The 19,336-nt window shown below is 40.7% G+C and overlaps 1 protein-coding gene across 1 annotated transcript; it reads left to right on the forward strand.

Moving 5' to 3' along the window:
- Positions 1–11,585: 11,585 nt before the first annotated feature.
- NDUFS5 (NADH:ubiquinone oxidoreductase subunit S5) lies at positions 11,586–18,571 on the forward strand. The gene is made up of 3 exons (XM_079113924.1): positions 11,586–11,742; positions 13,730–13,947; positions 18,352–18,571. Exons 2-3 carry the CDS (start codon positions 13,732–13,734, stop codon positions 18,454–18,456), a joined length of 321 nt encoding a protein of 106 aa, XP_078970050.1. The 5' UTR covers positions 11,586–11,742; positions 13,730–13,731; the 3' UTR covers positions 18,457–18,571.
- The last annotated feature ends 765 nt before the right edge of the window (positions 18,572–19,336 follow it).

Consider the following 19,336-nt stretch of genomic DNA (forward strand, 5'->3'; position numbering starts at 1 on the left):
GAGCTCCCTGGATACTGAACCTCTAAAAGGAAACAGTCTCTCCTGGAGCAGAAGCATGAGGGTTTGCTCGGGAGCATAGCATAGGTGAGCAAGGGACTGGGCCAGGCCCCAGCAGCACTGCTACTTGGGAGGAACCACTTCACCTTTGTATCAGTTATTAAAAATATTCAGATTTTTTTGGTCAGGTTCCCCCAAATTCTAATGTGTCCATGTTCAACTGCTTGAGCTTTGTTTTGGCAACCCCCTACCTGAAGTTGCTTATAGGCTGTTCTTCACCTTGTTTCCAAGGCTGCAGAGCAGAAAGTAGCCTCTGTTTTGAGGAGGTGGAGTTAAGTATACATTTATTTTTTACTGTGACTTGTTCAGGACCACATTTTACAAAATGCCTTGTTTCCTTTATTATTGTTTCTGGAAAGGAAAGTTCTATTAAAATTGTTTTAGTTTGAATATAGAATAGTTTTTTTAATTATGGCTTATTTTGAAAATTTGAGTTTAATTCAAATGTACACCAATACCTTCCAAAGTAAGGTAATATTCAGAGACAATTGTTCTGATCAGATGGCTTAAAAAAATTTCTGGAATATTCACATTTGAAGATTCCTTATTAATGAATGTCTTTGACTTAAATCTAACCAAAAACTGCAACATTATTCTTTGTACATTTTCATTATATAGTGTTAACAAGCTTAGTTGCAAATAAAATACTTAAGCTATTTGTTTACCTTGTCTTCTTAATACTGTGATAATGTTTATTAATCCAAATAACCTACAGAGGCTGCTATACCCATTTCCCCAGTTCATCATTGCTTTAAAGATTTACAGACTTTAAAAATCCAGCATTGATCTTTTAATAATTAAAGAATGATTTTACTTCATACTTGGAGGGCAATTTGTTTCATCTTTTTTTTCCTAGGGTAGTTAACCTGTTCCTGGAAGAAGAGCATAACAGTAGCTAATGGGAGTGGCCCAGCAATGGAATAGTCACACCAAAATGAGAAAGGAGAGCTGGGGATTTAGCTCAGTTGGTAGAGTGCTTGCCTTGCATGCACAAGGTCCTGGGTTCAATCTCCAGCACCGCAAAAAAAAATTAAAAAATAAAACAAGGGGTGTTTGTGGGGCCATAAAAAGTTGTGAAGGCTGCTAGGAGCAGTGGCACACACCTGTAACCCCAGCTACTTGAGGCTGAAAAAAAAAGGATTGCAAGTCTGAGGCAACCTAGACAACTTAGCAAGACTCCCTGTCTAAAATTAAAAAATATAAGGGCTGGTAATGTAGCTCAGTGATAGACCACCCCTGGGTTCAATCTCCATTGTCAGTGGAGAAAAAATCAAGGCTGGACTGGGAATGAGAACACTGACTCAGTGAAGACTTCTTATAGATCAATGTGATGTGCTTCCTTTCTGTTGCAAATGTCAATCCCCATTCCTTCTAAATTGCTTCTGGCTAGGAAGTAAAATATGTTTCTATAAGGAAGATGACACTGTCATGTCCCCCCTCTCATCACCACCTGTGTTGTTGGCTATTGTGTTACGATAAGGTTACCCTCTGGGGCCACATAAGATATCACCATGGCTGTTTTTTGGGATCCCCTGTAAAGCACCTACATATAGAATTGTTTCAGACTGGCAAAAAATTGAATTCCCCTATACTTTCTAGGACTTGAACTAAGGACACTTCCCTTAACTTAGAAATTCTGGCCCAAGAAATAAGAAAACCTACAAAAATCTGAAAGATGCACTGGGACAGGTGGTTTCAGAAAAGTTATGTCTAGTGAGCTACTGAAAAAGTTTCTCACTATTTTGGGGGGGGTGGGAGGGGTACCGGGGATTGAACTCAGGGACACTTGACCACTGAGCCACAGCCCTATTTTGTATTTTATCTAGAGACTGAGTTGCTTAGTGCTTCACTTTTGTTGAGGCTGGCTTTGAACTTTCAATCCTCCTGTCTCAGCCCCACAGCTGCTGGGATTACAGCATGCACCACCACAAAGGACCGAGTTTCACTATTTTGGGTTTTTTTGTTTGGGTTTTTGTTTTGTTTCTTTTGCAGTGCTAGGGATTGAACCCAGCACCTTGTGCTTGTGAGGCAAGCACTCTGCCAACCGAGCTATATCCCCAGCCCTCACTATTTTAATTGCAATTGTTACCCTATTTTTTAGTAACATCTTTTTTTTTTTTTTTTTTTAATGGACCTTTATTTTATTTACTTAGATGTGCTAAGAATCGAACCTAATGCCTCACACATGCTAGGCAAGCACTCTGCCACTGACCCACAACCCCAGCCCTTTTAGTAACATCTTAAGCTCAAGGGGAATAAAAGGAATAAGTATCTTTCCTGGGTCAGAGGAATAAAAGGAAAACAAAAGTTCTGGAGGCAATGATATGTCATGAGTTGCAAGAATTTGGGGACTGGAGGTGTTGCTCAGTGGTAGAGCACTTGACTAGCATGTGTACCCTGGGTTTGAACCCCAGCACCACAATAAAAGTAAGTAAATAAATAAAAATTTAAATTTTGGACAAGGCTTACAAACATGGTTGAGTCACAAAGTATTTATTAGCATAGCTTGAGGCATAGACTATATGCTTTAAAATGTTAGAGCAGTGTGCTGGAGTTCAATCCCAAGGTCTTGTGCATGCTAGACACTGAACTATAACCCCACCCCAACAGGGCTTATTTTACTTATTTTTTTTTATTTTTTATCATGGTTTTCATCAGATCTGAAGACAAAAACCTTCCTTTACATAGTGATTCTCAGCTTTCCAGTCTGTTCCTTAACATCATAATCTCACATTCTCTTATTTATACTTTGGGTATTTGTCTAATGAAACAAAAGATGAATGATAAATTAATTCATTAAGGCCTGTAAGTGAATCTCTAGTCACTACATATGTTCATTATAGCACGGGTCAGGCAAACAAACATGCCAAACTTACTTTATAACCTTTGGTGCATCATGGATTGGTGAACATTTGACCTATTTGTTATTCCTAAAAAATTTATACCTCAAGGTATGATGAAAAAGTCCTGTGCTTACAAATGAAAACTGGTGGGTGAAATGAATATCTTCCAGAAAGTCCAATGAACAACTTTTTGGGGGGAAGTGGGGTGGGTACTGGGTATTCAGAGGCACTTTACCACTGAGCTGCATCCCCGAGCCCTTCTAATTTTTTAATTTTGAGACAAAGTCTCATTAAATTGCTGAGACTAGCCTTGAACTTATGACTTTCTTATCTCAGCTTCCCAAGTTGCTGAAATTGTCATATGCCACTACATCTGGCCTAATGAACACCTTTTTAGAGCAATGATTCTCAGGACCCAGGGATAGGTACATAACTCTTGGTAAGGGGAAAAGATTCAGAATGACTAGTTATTTCCAGCATATTTTGAAATTTTAGGTACAAAGTGGATGTGGGAATTCTGTTTTGTTTATCAGAAATTAGCATGGGTTTAAAGGTAGTTTGTAAATCCTTTTCTTGCTGGGCACAGTGGTACATGCCTGTAATCCCAGCAATTTATTGAGACTGTGTCTCAAAATAAAAAGGGCTGGGGATGTGGCTCAGTGATAAAATGTCCCTGGCTTCAATCCCAGCGCCCACCGCGCCCCCGGGGAAAAAAAAAAAAAAAACAAAAAACTAAGGAACAGACCTCTTTGCTGTCCTGGAGATTACTTTGTTGAAAACAGCTTCACAGTTTGTTTTTTAGAGCTACAGTTAAACTAGACCTTGGATAAGTTTGGATATCTCCAGGAAGATAAGAGCATGTTTAGGGAAAAACTGTCTAACCACCCCAAATCATACTTTCAAGTAAATAATTAACACTTCATTACAGAGAGGGTATAGTACTTTGACTAATATTCCAGTATAGTTTTTCGTCTCCTTATCTGTTAGGTTAACTGTGAGGCACACAGTACATTTGAAAAATTGCTTGTAGAAATAAATAGGACAAGGATTAGGGTGTCTGCCTCCAGGAAGGAATTCTGGTTCCCTGTGCCTGGGTATATTACCAAACCATCTTAACTTATATTGAAGACTGAAGGTTTCCTGAATCATCCAGATGATAGAACCAATTGGCAAGTCCACTTGAGAACTGGTTTACTTTTGTCTGTCCTCTATATTGGTGTAATACTTTTGGTTTCCAGCTTAAGATGTCTATGGTGGAAGTTCCCACATTTAGGTTCATTTTGGTTTTGAATTAGAACCATTGCAGTCCATGAGGTTTCTGAAAGACTTCAAAAAATTCAGCTCGGGTATCTAGGAGCTGCTTCACAATGGGCAAATGCTTTAAAGGGAGGAGGCGAGTTGAGTGCCAGGCTTAGCTCTTCTTTTAGACTTTGACTCTGTTATTCCTCATTATCTACTTAGCCTTTCGATGCTTTGAGTAAATTATTTCAGCAGCTTTTTTTTTTTTTTTTTTTTTTTTTCTTTTCAGGAGAGGAGAGGAAGTACTGGGGATTGAACACAGGGCCTGACAGCATAAGCTAAGCATATGCTTTATCACTGAGCTACATCCCCAGCCCTTCAACTGCTTTTCAGTTGGCCTTAGCAGTGGGTTGATCAAATTTCTTGATGCTCCAGTCCTAGAAGTGAAAATTCCCATGTGTTCCTTCTTTCATTGGAGCTGTGATTAGTAGGTGAAGGCTGTTGACCTGGCTTGGTATTCAATATTCTTTCATGTTAATGGGATGTAAGTAGGGAAGGACATGTTTATATTGCCTTTTGAATGTTTCTCAACCTTGGAGTAACCATTACTCGTGTCTTTGTTCTGTATTTGGGAAGGACAATATTTCAGTCTTTAAAGCCTGGCAAGTTCTGTGAGTAGCCCTAGTTTATCTTAAACCCCTAGTGCCCAACTTGGAATTAAAGATTGAATCTTGACTCCTGAGAAAAAACTCAGTCTACCAAAGGATATAAGTAGACATGATGAAAGTGTTGTATTAATGGTACAGGTAATGGATCAAGAAAATTAAAGGGTAGTTCTAAGGAGCAACAGTGATCAGTGGTGTACTGTTGAAGCAATGTTTCAAAGGGTATGAACAGAGCTGATAATGTAGGCAAAATTAGGAATAGGGTCTTGAAGTAAGCAAAACCTGAGTGGTAAGAAACCGTGGTGTACAATGAGGACCTTGTGTAGCCAGAGTAGAAAACTCATGTGAAACCTGGGAAGAGAGTTTGGAAGTAGGTAGGGCCTAGATAATAAAGGGCTTTGACTACTAGGAGTTTGACCCTTGACAGATTGACCGTTAAGAACCTAATAGTTTGGAGCCAGGTGAGGTGACACATGCCTGTAATCCCAGCAGTTTGGGAAGCTAAGGCAGGAGGGTTGCCAAGTTCAAAGCCAGCCTCAGCAAAAGCAAGGCATTAAGCAACTCAGTGAGACCCTGTCTCTCAATAAAATACAAAATAGGGCTGGAGATGTGGCTCAGTGCCCCTGAGTTCAATCTCCAGTACCACACACACAAAAAGAAACTAATAGTTTAGGTGAGGCAGAAGTAAGGAAGACCTGTATATTGACTGGGAAAGATGATTAAGCATGGTGATAGCTTAACCTGGCTAAGAACATTGCTCTTGAAGAATCTTCCTAGTCTTCCTGGGTGCCCCTAGGACATGTTCAGAGTTAGATTTTCTCTTGGTTTGGTCAGTCTTTGCCCTTCTTTCTCATCCATTCCAATTCTGTTAGCTACTGCTGGTCCCTTTTTTCTGGGAGGGGGGACATAGAGGCTCTTAAATTTACCTATTAAAGACATTAATTAGCTCTTATATGGACTACTGAAGAGTTTTTCCTCTCACACTGTCCCAACAACCTATACTTGGCCCATCATCTTTATCTTTCATGGTGCTCCTATTAGTCTCTGCTTGGAATTAATTCCATTCTTACTTGACAGAAGCCAACTCAAGTGGTGATCAACTTTATACTTCTTCATCAAAGCAGTTACCTGTTCATTAGATAAATGTTTATTGAGCCACTACTATTTGCCAAGTATTGTTCTAGGCATTTGGATTATATAACTGAACTAGATAGATGAGACCCTTGCTCTTGTGGCACTTATGTTCTTGCAGGCAAACGTAAAGTTAACCCAAGATTTAAAGGTGAAGAAGATAAAATGGTAATGGCAATAACTAGACTAAATTGGATTGTAAGACCTTTTCTGAGGTATAGTACTTACCCTAGAACTCCATCTTGGCACTTCTCATGATGCTCTTATTAAGTTGTATAATGCATTTATATGTCATTGACTATCACTATATTGAGTTCTTGGTACCAACTTGATCTGTTATCTCTATTGTCTCTTGAATGAGTAATAAATGAAGTATGTAGCTACTCTTCTTTCATTGTATTACCTTAAACTACCCTTAACTCCCAGATCAAATAATTTTAAGCCTTCTATAGGTTCTCTCTCTGCAGCCAAGGTAAGAAGAGTTGCAGTCATTACCCTAGAGAAACTCACAGTCTAGTAAAACAAAAATGTAATAAAGCTCCTTACATTGTTAAGTGTTCTAGTGTATCTAGACAGACAGCAGGGTGTTTCTGGGGAATGCTACTCAGATGCCCCCCCGGAGGCTCCTTTCAACTAGTTTTTTTATGACCCTGATCTCAGGAATGCTGACTCACTAATAAGACTAGCTATAAAACCAGACTCCAGTGTTAACTTCTGGTGAGTATATGTGTCAGGTGTAGCGAACTGACTCTTTGGCATTACCAGTGTTCTTTTCATGTAATCATATTGGGGAACCTAGTTAAAGTTAAGCACAGCTCTATATCAAAATGAGGGTAGTTCGTTTTAAGGATGAAATGTTTATCAACTTCAGGTTACTCCTGACATCAGAAGCCTGGCAAAGCCATCCTTCCCAACAAAGTTTTCTTCAGTGATTGCTGTTTCACTTGGTATTTCCTCCATCCCCAAATAGCATTCTTCTTTAGTTTACTCTGGTTTCCATTATATTTCAAATGTTGGGATCCATTACTTTATCTTTCAGATTACTTTGTTTCTCTGCTCTGTTGTATCCTAAACTTCACTTACCGGGTTAGGGATAGGGAGTTTCCAAATTCACTGTCTTCTCAAATGTACTAGGATCTGCAGATTACCCAGCTGTTTATTCAAATCTGTGTGGCAATAGTATCAGATAAAGTTCCCCCAGTGCTAAATTATAGAGGGACTATTTCCAAAAGGGTAGTGTTGACGACTTTCTCGCTTATGACTAAGGAGTATGTAAAGATGAGGAAGCCCTGCAGATCAAGGATAGAGGTTCAGCAAAGAAACTCCCAGGGACACTCAGACCGCCCAGCTGTGACCTCCAGACGCCCGTGCTCACGCATCAATTGAGGTCTCTTTAGAGGGTTAAGACTGGGTACCTTCTTTAGGACTTCAAGCCCCACCTTATTATACTTCCAAGCTATGCTGAAGAACAGATCCTCGGGATCCCTGCAGCAAACCCTAGTCGCGTCTAGTCGTGTTCCACCTGGTCTCCAATCCTAGTCCCGTAGATGAAATGGAAGGAGGCGACGGCTCGGGCGGGCCTCTAGAGGCGTAAAGCCCTTTAACTTCATTATACACTCTGACAGGGCGAGGCAATGAAAAGGTGGGGGGCTGGGGAGTACTGGAGGAGTAGCTCAGTGGCAGAGGGTTTGCCTACCATGCCCGATGGCTCTGCGCTCAAACAGCGGCACCGCCAAAAACAACAGGTAAGCTGGAGCCCGGGGAGCGCAGAGGACGAAAACATCAAGGCGCCACTCCCCGCAAGGGTTACGTGACGTGACGTAACAGCAGAATCCCCGCGGCCTGTGGGCACCACAGCAACGACGAAGGTGGGGTTCTGGGAGTTGTAGTTTCCCACCCTTGGCGGTGGAGGAAGAGCTGCTGCCCACGTAGAGCAGGTTGGTTGCGCCGTCCAGTGGAGGGGCCCGCTGTGTCCACACCTTCGCGCATCTCCAATGGAAGTTTACGGGACCTCAAGAATTCGGGAAGTTTTCGCTAGAATATGGCAAGATAAACAGTATGAATGGATTAGGCGTTCAGCTGAAGATAATGGGAAGGAAGCAGGCAGGAAGTGAGTAGGATCATCCCAGGCAGAAGAAACTGCTCCTAGAAAACTTGCAAGCAATTTGTTGGGAGTCGTTGAGATCACGAGTTTGAGAAGGTGTGGTAAGCACTGGATTCAAGGATTTAGAAATGGAAAGAAACCAAGTTATAAAGAGTCTGGAATGTCATTCAAGATTTTGATCTTTCTTAACGTATGGACACCACACAGTCCCTGCAGAATGAATGGCCCCCTACTTTGTGTTTCTTTCTACCTCTTTATTTATTTATTTTGTGTGCTGCCCAGGGCCTTGGCACATGTTAAGCAGGTGCTTTACCACTGAGCTACACCCTTGCCCCAGTTCTTCTTTTTGTAACAGAAAGATCACTTGCCATAACATTCTGATTGCAACTTCAACCCAAGAGCCCCACAAGGACCATGACATGTGGTCAGAGTTCAGAAAGTGTTTTTTAGATGATCATATTTGAGTTTTAGAAAAGAAATGGTCACGGGATAGGGGATGTGACTCAGTGGTACAATGCTTGCCTAGCATGTATGATACCCTGGGCTCAATTCCCAGTACCACAAGAAAAAGAAAAGAAATGGCCAACCAGAGAGTGAATGAGAAGGGAGCAAGACAGAGAGGAAGAAGCCTTCGAAATTCAAACTAAATTGCTTTACCTGCCTCCATTTTTACCCATAACCTTAGGGTTGAAATCTGGCAGTTTAAAGGCCATTTTCAATCTGTCCTTTGTTTGACCAGCACATTTTCTTTTGTGTCCTGGGGTTTGAACCCAGGAACCCTCTAGTGGTAGGCAAGCACTCCACCCCTTAGCTACACCCACAGCCTGGCCAGCACTTATAATTCTTTTTTTCCCCTCTGTGCTGGGGATTAAACCCAGGGACACTCTACCACTGAGCCACATCCCCAGCCCTTTATTATTATTATTATTATTATTATTATTATTATTATTATTATTATTTAAAATTATTTTAAGACAGGGTCTTGCCAAGTTGCTGAGGTTGACCAGGAACTTGGAATTCTCCTGCCTCAGCCTCCTGAGTCAGGATTACAGGCACAGTGTTACTGCATCTAGCTCCAGTACTTTTTGTGTGTTTGGTGGGTAGGTGGTGGGTAGGCGGTACCAAGGATTGAACCCAGTAGTGCTTAACCAGTGACTCACATCCCCAGCCCTTTTTTTACTTAGAGACAGGGTCTTGCTGAGCTGGGTCCAGTACTTTTAAAAAATGTTAGTTTCCCCATATTCTAAACTAGGATACTTCACATTTAAACACTTAAGATTTCTAGCTTCTCTTGGAACATCAGAAGATTTGACAATTTATAGCCCTGATTCTCTCATAATAAGATGGAGCTGGGGCTGGGGATGTGGCTTAGAAGTAGAGCACTTGCCTAGCATGTGTGAGGCACTGGGTTCAAATCTCAGCACTGCATATAAATATGTGAATAAAATAAAAGTCCATCAACAACTGAAAAAATATTTTTTACAAAAAGTTGGAGCTGTGTATCTGCTGCTGCCTTTAAACAAATATGTGGTTTCCAGTTTATCACATTTCCCACCAACACTTCCATCCCTTAAACTGAGGTGAAGTATTGATTGTCATTCACCATGTGTTTTTGTTGTCATTTTCTTATACTGAGAACTGTTTGGCCCTGGGAAAGTTCATATTGCCCATCATTGTACTATTTGTACATGGTATTTCTGAGGAATAATAAAACAAATTATTTTAGGATGACTGGTCATGTAAAACAAATTGAAAGGAGGATCTGGGAGTCAGAAAATGAGAAATAGTTTGTAAACTTGTTGAAGGAATATTGATACACAACTCTAGGGATTTTCATGCCTAAGTGGCTGGGAAGATATCATCAAGGAGCAACAAAGTGAGGCTGGCTGTGGGTGTAGCTTCATAGGAAAGCATTTGCCCACCATAATTGCAAAGGGTGATGATCAATACTTTGCCAATAGTATTTTGTGGGCAATGTTCATGAGTTACCAAATCCTCCCAAGTATTCTGCTGGACATATATTAGGTGCTCAGGAAATTTTAGCTGAATTGCAACTGACTTCATGTGAATCATATCTGATGGGGTATGAGGGAGTTGAAATGCTTGAATGAAACCAGTAAGTTGTGCACCTTAGGAGTTTCCCCAGGATGGATGATCCTCAGCCTTAGGGGCAGTTATCCCATTTGGTGAGGGGTGGGGTAGGCACGGACAGACACCACGTACCACACCTGTGCAGAAGTCCAGCAGCAAAGCCAGTATTACGAGAAGTGGAGATGGGAGGAAAATGCTGTACTTTGCCCAAACTGTTGGAAAAGCAAGCTCTTGTTCAGAATATTAGGTGGGGATTTGGATGATGAGGCTGGGAAGTAGAGAAAACTGGAATTCTCTAAATGTTTTTGATAGCACACCATTTAAGGGGGAAAAAATTTCAGCCCAAACCCCAAATAAATACTTATTTACAAGAATTTATGTGTAAATTGCAGTAATGTTATGCACTACATAAAATTTACATATTAAGACAAGTTATATAAATATTCTAGTATTTTCATCCCACACCCCCAATGTATATCAAATCACACACTTCAGAGACTCTGATAAATCAAAGGGAATCACTATAGGTTCTGGAGCATCAGAGGAAATGTTATCAGTCTATCTCAAATTTTAGAAGCTGAGACATCAAAGAACTGTGACTGCCTTACAGTGCATTCCAAGTGCCAGCCACTGTCCCAGTGCCTTACACATAACTCATTTAGTCCCTATAGCAACCTTACTCTGTAGGTAATAGTAGTAGTAATAGTCGTATGGGAATTGAACCCAGGGAGGTTAACCACTGAACCACATCCCCAGCCCCTTTTATTGCTTTCATTTTTTAATTAAGTAATTAATTATTTTTAGGGGCTGGGTTTGTAGCTCAGTGGTAGAGTGCTTGCCTTACGTGTGAGACTGGGTTTGGTTCTCAGCATCCCATTAAAAAAAAAAAAAAAGTCCATCAACAATTAAAAAATATATATATTAAAAAAGTATTTTTAGTTGTTGATGGACACATTTCCTTTATTATTTTTTCATTTATATGCGGTGCTGAGGCTCAAACCCAGGCCAGCGCTCTACCACTGAGCCACAACTCCAGCCCCTTTATTTTTATTTTGAAACAGGCTCTTGCTAAATTACTGAGGCTGGCCCTTGAATTTGTGAGCCTCCCGAATCACTGGGATTACAGTGCACCATAGGCCCAGCAAGTTACTATTACCTATAACAAAAGGGGAAACTGAGGGCACGGTGAGATTAGGAAATATTTCCGGGTCACACAAGCGACATTGCTAGAATTTGCCCCTAAGTGATCTGGGTTCACAGTCCACGGTTTACGTGTTATTGGGGCTAGGACGGTGTTCTTCCTCACATCAAGTACTGCGGTAGGAGACAGTAAGAACGCTCGATGAGCTAAGCCTTCTTCAAAGAGGTGGCTTAGGGAAGGTCAGTTTATCCCAGTCAAGGTCTCCAGAGACCAAGGAAGACGAGTATGCAGGCACAGATTGACCGGCTTGGTTTCTATGGTTTCCGGGGCGGGACTGCGGAGGGAAAGTCGGCTCCCGGCGTCTAGCTGCAAACGTCGCGCTGCGGGCATCCTTTACGGCAGGCGAGTGCGTCGCTAGCCGGTCGTCCTGAAGCTGAGGCCCGGAGGAGACAAGGACACTGCGAAGGGAAGGTAGGAGCTGCTTTTGTCTGCGCGGCAGTGAAGGAGCTTCCTTCTGCCCTCTCTTTGACAGATTTCCTCAGATTTCCCTTTCTCCCAGACCCGAGCTCTGGGCGTGCTCTCAGCTTTTCTAGGCCCCTTCACTTGCACATCCAGGGCCCGCACCTCGCTCAGCTGTCTTTCCAGGTTGACTTAGCTTCCTGCCGGATTAATGTTTGGACCTTGTGTTCCGATTTTACGAAATCCACGCTCCTTATCCCGGCCATCAAGCCCCTGCGTGATTTCGGCCCCTCCAACCTCGTTCATTTCTTTCTTCCCGTCATGCACTCTGCGCTTCAGCCACTCTGGGTCCTCAGTGACCCCAAAGATAACCAGCACCTAGGCTGTAACTCATTCTGTTGCCTTACTGATCTTCACTTGGCAAACTCCGCCCGTCTCAGAGGCATTTTCAAGCCCCTGGAAAGCCTCGGATACTTCCTCAAAAACACTCACTTCTTAACCACTCGCTTTCCTTCCAGTAGGTTTCCAGTTCCCAGTGACTCTCTAGTGCTTACGTTGAGCAGCTGCTTTCCCCCATCTCAGTGCCTGGAAAGTCATTATTCGGGAAACAATTGAAAGAATGGGAAGAAACTGTAGAAATTAAATTGTATACACAATTACAATGGTATTTGTGTTTTCCCCCTTTTTTTATTATTATAATGTGTTTGTGTTTGTCTTTATTTCATTTAACAGTATTATGTATTTGCCGTGTATGTTATTTTTTTCTGATGTCTAACATATTTTACTGGATACCACAATTTAATTACCCATTTCTTTTTTTTTAATATTTTTTACTTGTCAGTGGGCCTTTATTTATATGTGGTGCTTAAGTCGAACCCAGTGCCTCACACATGCTAGGCAAGTGCTCTTCCACTGCACCACAACCCCAGCTCCTACTCATTTCTTCATTATTTGAACATCTAAGTGTTTTTGGTTTGTGAGCGTGGGGTTTTTTTTTTTTTTTTTAATTTGTTTTTGGGTTTTGTTTGTTTGTTTGTTTTTCAGTACTGGGATTTGAAAAAGGTGTGCTGTACCACTAAGCTACATCCCCAGCCCTTTTCATATTTTATTTTGAGACACAAGGTCTTGCTAAGTTGCCCTTGAATTAGCTATCCTCCTCTCTCTGCCTCCCAAGTCACTGGAATTACAGGTGTGCATCACCAGGCCTGGCTTCAGTAATTAAATTCATTTTTTCAGCAGTTACCAAGTCTCTGCCATGTCCCTGCCCTCAAAGCATTCTTTCTCCAGTAGGGAAGAGTTAAAAGTAAATATCCATTATAGTAATGTGCAGAGTATTCCTGTGAAAATTGAGAATGCTATAGAAACAGAGGAGGGACACCGGATTTAGGAAGGTTTCTCAGGAGATGTGTCATCCGAATTGATATGGAAAGAATGGACAGAAAAATGTGAAGAAACATGTCACTGTGGCATGCACCTGTAATCCCTGCTTTGAGGCAGAAGGATCACAAGTTTGAGGCCAGTTTCAGCAACTTAGTGAGACTATCTCAAAATTACAAATAGAAAGGGCTGAGGAAATGTAGCTCAGTGGTAAAGTGCCCCTGGATTCGATCCTTATACAGAAAAAAAATGAAAAATGTAAAGAAATATTTTGTGTTTCTACCTTTTTTGTTCTTTTCCGTTTTCTTCAGATCTATTTCAAATAACTGGTATTATTCACTCAAAACATGGAAGTTATTTGACTTTTTACAAAAATGTCCTTAATAGAGAATATTTTGGCATTGTTCCTTAACTCTAGTCCTTTTTTCCTTGAGTTTTGAGTAAGCACAAAAATTGCTTACCTACCATACACTGGGAGAACCTATCTAATGAAAAAGTTTGGTGAGAAGAAATTGGAGAATACATCTTTCTAGAGGACTTATGATTATCTCATTTTTTTTTTCTTGGTAATGTCTCATCACATTCTTGTGGCATTATTATTATTATTTATCTTCTATTACAGCAATGCCTTTCTTTGATGTGCAAAAAAGACTGGGCATTAACCTAGATCGCCACCTGACAATCCAAAGTGCTGAACAGCCCTACAAGATTCCTTCTCGATGCCACGCTTTTGAAAAAGAATGGATAGAGTGTGCACATGGAATTGGTAATATCCGAGCACAGAAAGAGTGCAAAATAGAATATGATGATTTCGTAGAATGTTTGCTTCGACTGAAAACGGTGAGGAAATAGCGGAGATGGGAGCTGAATTACTTGTTTATTTCTTTGGAGCTACTCTTAAAGTGTTTTTAATTGGTCATTGAGCAGTGACTTGCCCAATGTGAATTGGTAAAACTTGGGGTGAAACACCTCTACTGAGGTACCATGACAAGGAAGTTAAGTACCTTCAGATCTGAGGGAGGGCCCATTCTTAGTGTTCTTCCTTATCTTCTCTCAAATTCTTCCTCGTATTGCATGCTGCTATAGTCACCAGGTTAGAAATTACATATGTGTACATTTTTTCAGTAGGCTATAAACAGAGATTGTCAAGTAGTTTTGGCTGTTTTAACTGTCCTTGAAAATCTTTGGGCAAAAATATTCAGATTTATTGAACCCTCATTGTGAAGAGGTTGTATCCTGTATATCTATTAGAATGAACATAATATAGCAGTCTCTGAATTCATTTATACTCTAAGGAAGATGGAGGTGTTAATGAGATTGCTTTACGTAAACCTGACCAAAGATGCAGAATAGAAAGGATCTTAGCAGCACAGTGCTCACCTCCTCAAGATTTTAATGAGTTTTATAAGATAAAGGGTCCTATTTTCCCTTAGAGAAGAAATCTCTTGGTTTGAGCTTTCATTTTGCCTATTTCTGTGCTTCAGATACATCGAATAGAATTTCAAATATAGCAAATAGAATTTTTTTTTTTTTTTTTCTTAATCCTTTTGAGGTAGGTTCTTGCCACATTGCCCAGGCTGATCTCCAGCTCCTAAGTGATCCTCCTGCCTTGGCCTCCCAAGTAGCTGGGATTCCATAGTCCCAGAGTGTACTGCCATGCCTGGCTCCATAGAGAAAAAAAAATCTTTACCGCTTTTATTAAAACATATTTAAACAACTTTTAATTTTTTCATTTTTTAATGTGGTGCTAAGGTTCGAACCCAGGGCCTCATGCAGGCCAGGCAAGCACTCTACCACTGAGCTGTAGTAACAGCCAACAGAAATGTTTTTATTACTTCCAAAGTCTTGGAGTTCAGGGAGACAGTTTACATTTTCAGTTAAATTTATAGCAAACTGGGGCTGGGGAGATAGCTCAATCGGTAGAGTGCTTGCACAAGGCCCTGAGTTCGATCCCCAGCACCCCAAAAAAAAAAAAATTTATAGCAAACTGGATCAAAATATTTAAAGTTCTTATCTGTTAACATCTGCTGTTGACATTTGGATAATGGGAAGCCAAACCTGGAAGGAATGAGGGAGTATCAGGTTATCAGGTAGCATTCTTGTATTGATCTCTGTGGGAATATAATCATTAGGTAATAGTTTAGTATTACCCAGGGACAGTGGGTAGTTATAGCCATTTAGTTCATGGTATGTCCTAAATTTTTTTCTTCTGGTCCCTAGTTATTTATTGCTCAGATCCAGATTTTTACATAATCTGGATCAGGAGGAGGCAGTGTGTGAGGTTGAAAAAACATTGGATTGGGAATTAGGAGAGCCAGATTCTGATGCTGGTTCTGCCACCACTAGTTTTGTGACTTTGAGCAACTCAGTTCCCCTTCTTTGTTTAGTTTCTTTCTCTCTCTTTGGTGGTGCTGGGGATTGAACCCAGGGCCTTATGCTTGTAAAGCAAACATTCTACCAGCTGAGCAATATCCCCAGCCCTTTGTTAGTTTCTTACTAAGGGAAAATTGGAGCTGCCTCTAAAGTCACCTCCTAATCCTATAGTTTATGAATAGATAAGTTACCATGTTACAGGTTGTGCTAAATGACTGGATAACTTTCTGTAGGCAAAGAAGTTAGTAAATCAGGGAATTGGACTCAACCACCGTTAAAAAGTTCTTAGCAGGGGTGGGGTTGTGACTCAGTGGTAGAGTGCTTGCCCAGTACGAGTGAGGCACTGGGTTCAATCCTCAGCACCACATAAAAAAATAAGAAAGATAAAAATATTGTCCAGGACTGGGGCTGTAGCTCAGTGACAGAGCACTTGCCTACCAAGTGTGAGGCGCTTGGTTCAATTCTCAGCACCGCATATAAATAAAATAAAAATAAATGTACTGTGTCCATCTGCAACTAAAAAAAAATGTTAAAAAAATATTGTGTCCATCTACAACTAAAAATATTTTTTAAAAAGTTGTCAGCTTATAATAATGCATTTACTTCTCAAAATAATTCTGTAAGATGAGTTGTTATTAATTTTCCTATTATAAGATGAAAAATTTGAGAGGGGATGGGGTTGTAGCTCAGTAGTAGAGCACTTAATGTACCATGTGCAAAGCCCTGGCATCCAGCACCTAAAAAATAAAATTGAGACAAGGAAAAATTAAGGACATTACCTAAACTCTCAGAGCTAGAAAGTGGTAGAGTTGGGAGCCTGGTAAGGGCATTCCAGAACCCGTCCTTATCCACAACACTTAAATGGTTGTTTTTGGTTTATTTATTTTTTGGTGATAGGGATTGAACCCAGGGCCTTGTGCATGTTAAGGATGCAATTTACCACTGACTATTTCCTCGTCTACACTAAGTGGGTATTGCTTCTCCTTAGAAAGATTTGATATATGGTGTTGTCATAGTTCAACCATGACTTAACTCTGTTGGAAGACTCCTTCAGAAATGCTCTTGAGAGAAATGGTAAGAAAGTAGTCTGTTAAGCCTGGCATGGTGGTACATGTTCAGAATCTCAGACACTCTGGAGGCAGAGGCAAGAGGATCACAAGTTGGAGGCCAGCTTCAGCAATTTTGTGAGACCCTATATCAAAAAATAAAGAGCACTGGGGTGTTGCTCTTTCATACCCCTGGGGGGTAATATTTATATCAATATTTAGGATAATACTGAAGTTATATTTATACTACTACTTTAAAGTTAATGAGATGTTTAACTAAATATACTAACTTTGTGCCTTTTGTAAAAACAGTTGTTCATTTAAAAATAATATTAATTGGAGAATTATGTTATAACTATTCTAGGCAGTAGGAATATAGCAATAAACAAAACAGCAAAAGTCTCTGACTTCATGAAGCTTTTTTTAGTGCAAGGAAGAAAAATTAACAAGTAAAATATGATATGTCAGGTAGTAAGTGGGATAGGGAAAATAAACAAGGAGTAGGATACAAAGTGTTAGGGTTGAGCTAAATGGATGCCACTTTACATAGCCCTTGGGGTAGTCAGCCAGGCATGGTGGTGCACGCCTGTAATCCTAGCAGCTTGGGAGGATCGAAGGTTCAAAACCAGCTTCAACAACTTAGTGAGGCTCTAAGCAACCTACCAAGACCCTGTCTCAAAACAAAAAATAAGAAGGACAGGGGATGTGTCTCAATGGTTAAGTGCCCTTTGGGTTCAATTCCTGGTACCAAAAAAATAGATAAAACAAATATTAGGGTAGTCAAAAAAGAGCTCGGCATTTGAAGATATAGGCAAAGTATTTAAGAAAGTCACATGGATATGTGGGAAGAATGTTCTGGGCAGTGGAAACAAGTGCAAAGGTCCCTGAGCTGGAATAGAGAGAAGTAGGGGAAGGATATTAAGTCAGAGAGGTTCTTGTAAGCCAATATGAGAAGCCATTGAAGGGCTTTGACCAAAGGAATGCCATCAGGATTGGTAAGCGTACTTTCTGTGTTACAGAAACCAGGGGCCAAATCATGTCATTGTTGTGGGTAGGCTTTGACTTGTTGGGAAGCAACCAGTGGCCCATCTGAGAAGAGAATAGAACTCAGGACTCAAAGGTGGCTGAGCACTTGCCAAGCCTCTACTTTTTTACCTAAAAAGAGACCTCATATTAACTATTTCTTTCTTTGTACAGTACTGGCGTTTTGTTTTTGTTGTTTTACACCTGGGATTGAACCCAGGAACACTTAACCACTGAGCCACGTCCCCAGCCCCTGTTTTATTATTTTGAAACAGAGCCCCCTAAGTTGTTAAGGTCAGCCTCAAACTTGGAATCCTCCTGCCTGAGCCTGCTGAGTCACTGGGATTACAGGTGTGCGCCACTGCACCCATCCAGAACTGGGGTTCAACCCTGGGCCTCATGCATACTGGGCAAGCACTGTACCGCTGAGCTATATCCCCAGCCTTTTTCATTTTTTATTTTATGTTATTCATTTTTGCAGTAGTGGGAATTGAACTCAGGATCTAGCACATGCTAGGCAAGTTCTCTATCACTGAGTTAAATCCCCAGTCCTTTCTGAGGTCAGGTCTTGCTGAGTTGCCCACACCCATCTTGAACTTTTGATCCTCTTGCCTAGCATATGTGGGGGAGTTCCAATACTAGCACAGCAAAAAGAAAATGATGGACATTGTCTTAAAGGCCCTCTATAGGATGAAAAACCTTCCAGAGTTTAAAAATGAAACCAAAATCTAGCTCAGTTTCTCCACTTCTCACTTTCTGGTGCAAATTTCCCTCTACTTTAAATGCTTTTTTCCTTTGACAGATGAAACGTGTGAATGCCATCAAGAAGCAGCGGGATAAGCTAATAAAGGAAGGGAAATACACCCCTCCACCTCACCACTTGGGCCAGACGGATCCTAGGCCCTGAGCAGAGCAGCTGCTGATGGCTGGAGACTGATATTTCATGTTCTCTTTTCCATTGAATGATTGTTTACTGAAAACTTCAGAGTGTACAAAAATAAAGGATTGTCCATCCTATTTGTTCTGTTTTCTCTTGGATCATACTTTTCCATCATGAGATTACAACCTTTTTGTTTTTGTTTTGTACCAGGGATTGACCCCAGGGGCGCTTAACCACTAAGTAACATCCCAGCCTGTGTTTTATATTTTGAGACAGGGTTTTGCTAAGTTGCTGAGGCTGGCTTTGAACTTAGCAGTCCTCCTGCCTCAGCCTTCCAAGCCACTAGACTTACAGGCGTGCACCACCATATACACTTACAACCTAATTTTTAAGTTTGGAAAAATGTCTCTACCTAGGCCTAAAAAATTGTCATCTAGGGAATGATTAACATTTTCTAAATGCTCATTATGTGTGAGGTACACACATAATGTGTGAGGTATATGTTAACTCATTCAAGAAGCCCCAGTGTTTTTTAGTCTTTCCATTCTGGTTTATTTTCTGTAAAAGTTGGGCTGGGGGAAAGGAGGCAGTGAAGATAACGGTTGTTTATTTACCGTAAGGTTTGTGAAGTCTACCTTTAAGGCTAAGAAAGTGCTAAGTTGAAACAGTTTTGAAGAAGCAGTGTTATTGTTTCAATTTGCTATCTTCTATCAGTGGCATTTTATTCTATTTCATTTCATTTTAATTGACATGTTTAAAAAATGTTTCTGAAAGAAAAATCTAGATGTAGAAAGGAAAATAGAAGCTTTAGAAAATTGGTGTGGAGAATATCATCGAAACCTCAGATATCCTGTAATATTTTCCACTCCCCCACTTTTTTTTTTGGTGATACTGGGGATCAAACCCA

The sequence above is a fragment of the Sciurus vulgaris genome (assembly GCF_902686455.1).
Source record: "Sciurus vulgaris genome assembly, chromosome: 1".
In the NCBI taxonomy this organism is placed as follows: domain Eukaryota; kingdom Metazoa; phylum Chordata; class Mammalia; order Rodentia; family Sciuridae; genus Sciurus; species Sciurus vulgaris.

Bases quoted from the DNA above. Each gene is read 5' to 3' on its own strand.
- NDUFS5 (XM_079113924.1), top strand. From the start codon at position 13,732: ATGCCTTTCTTTGATGTGCAAAAAAGACTGGGCATTAACCTAGATCGC. The intron at 13,948-18,351 runs GTGAGGAAATAG...TTCCTTTGACAG, and splicing joins GTTTGCTTCGACTGAAAACG to ATGAAACGTGTGAATGCCAT.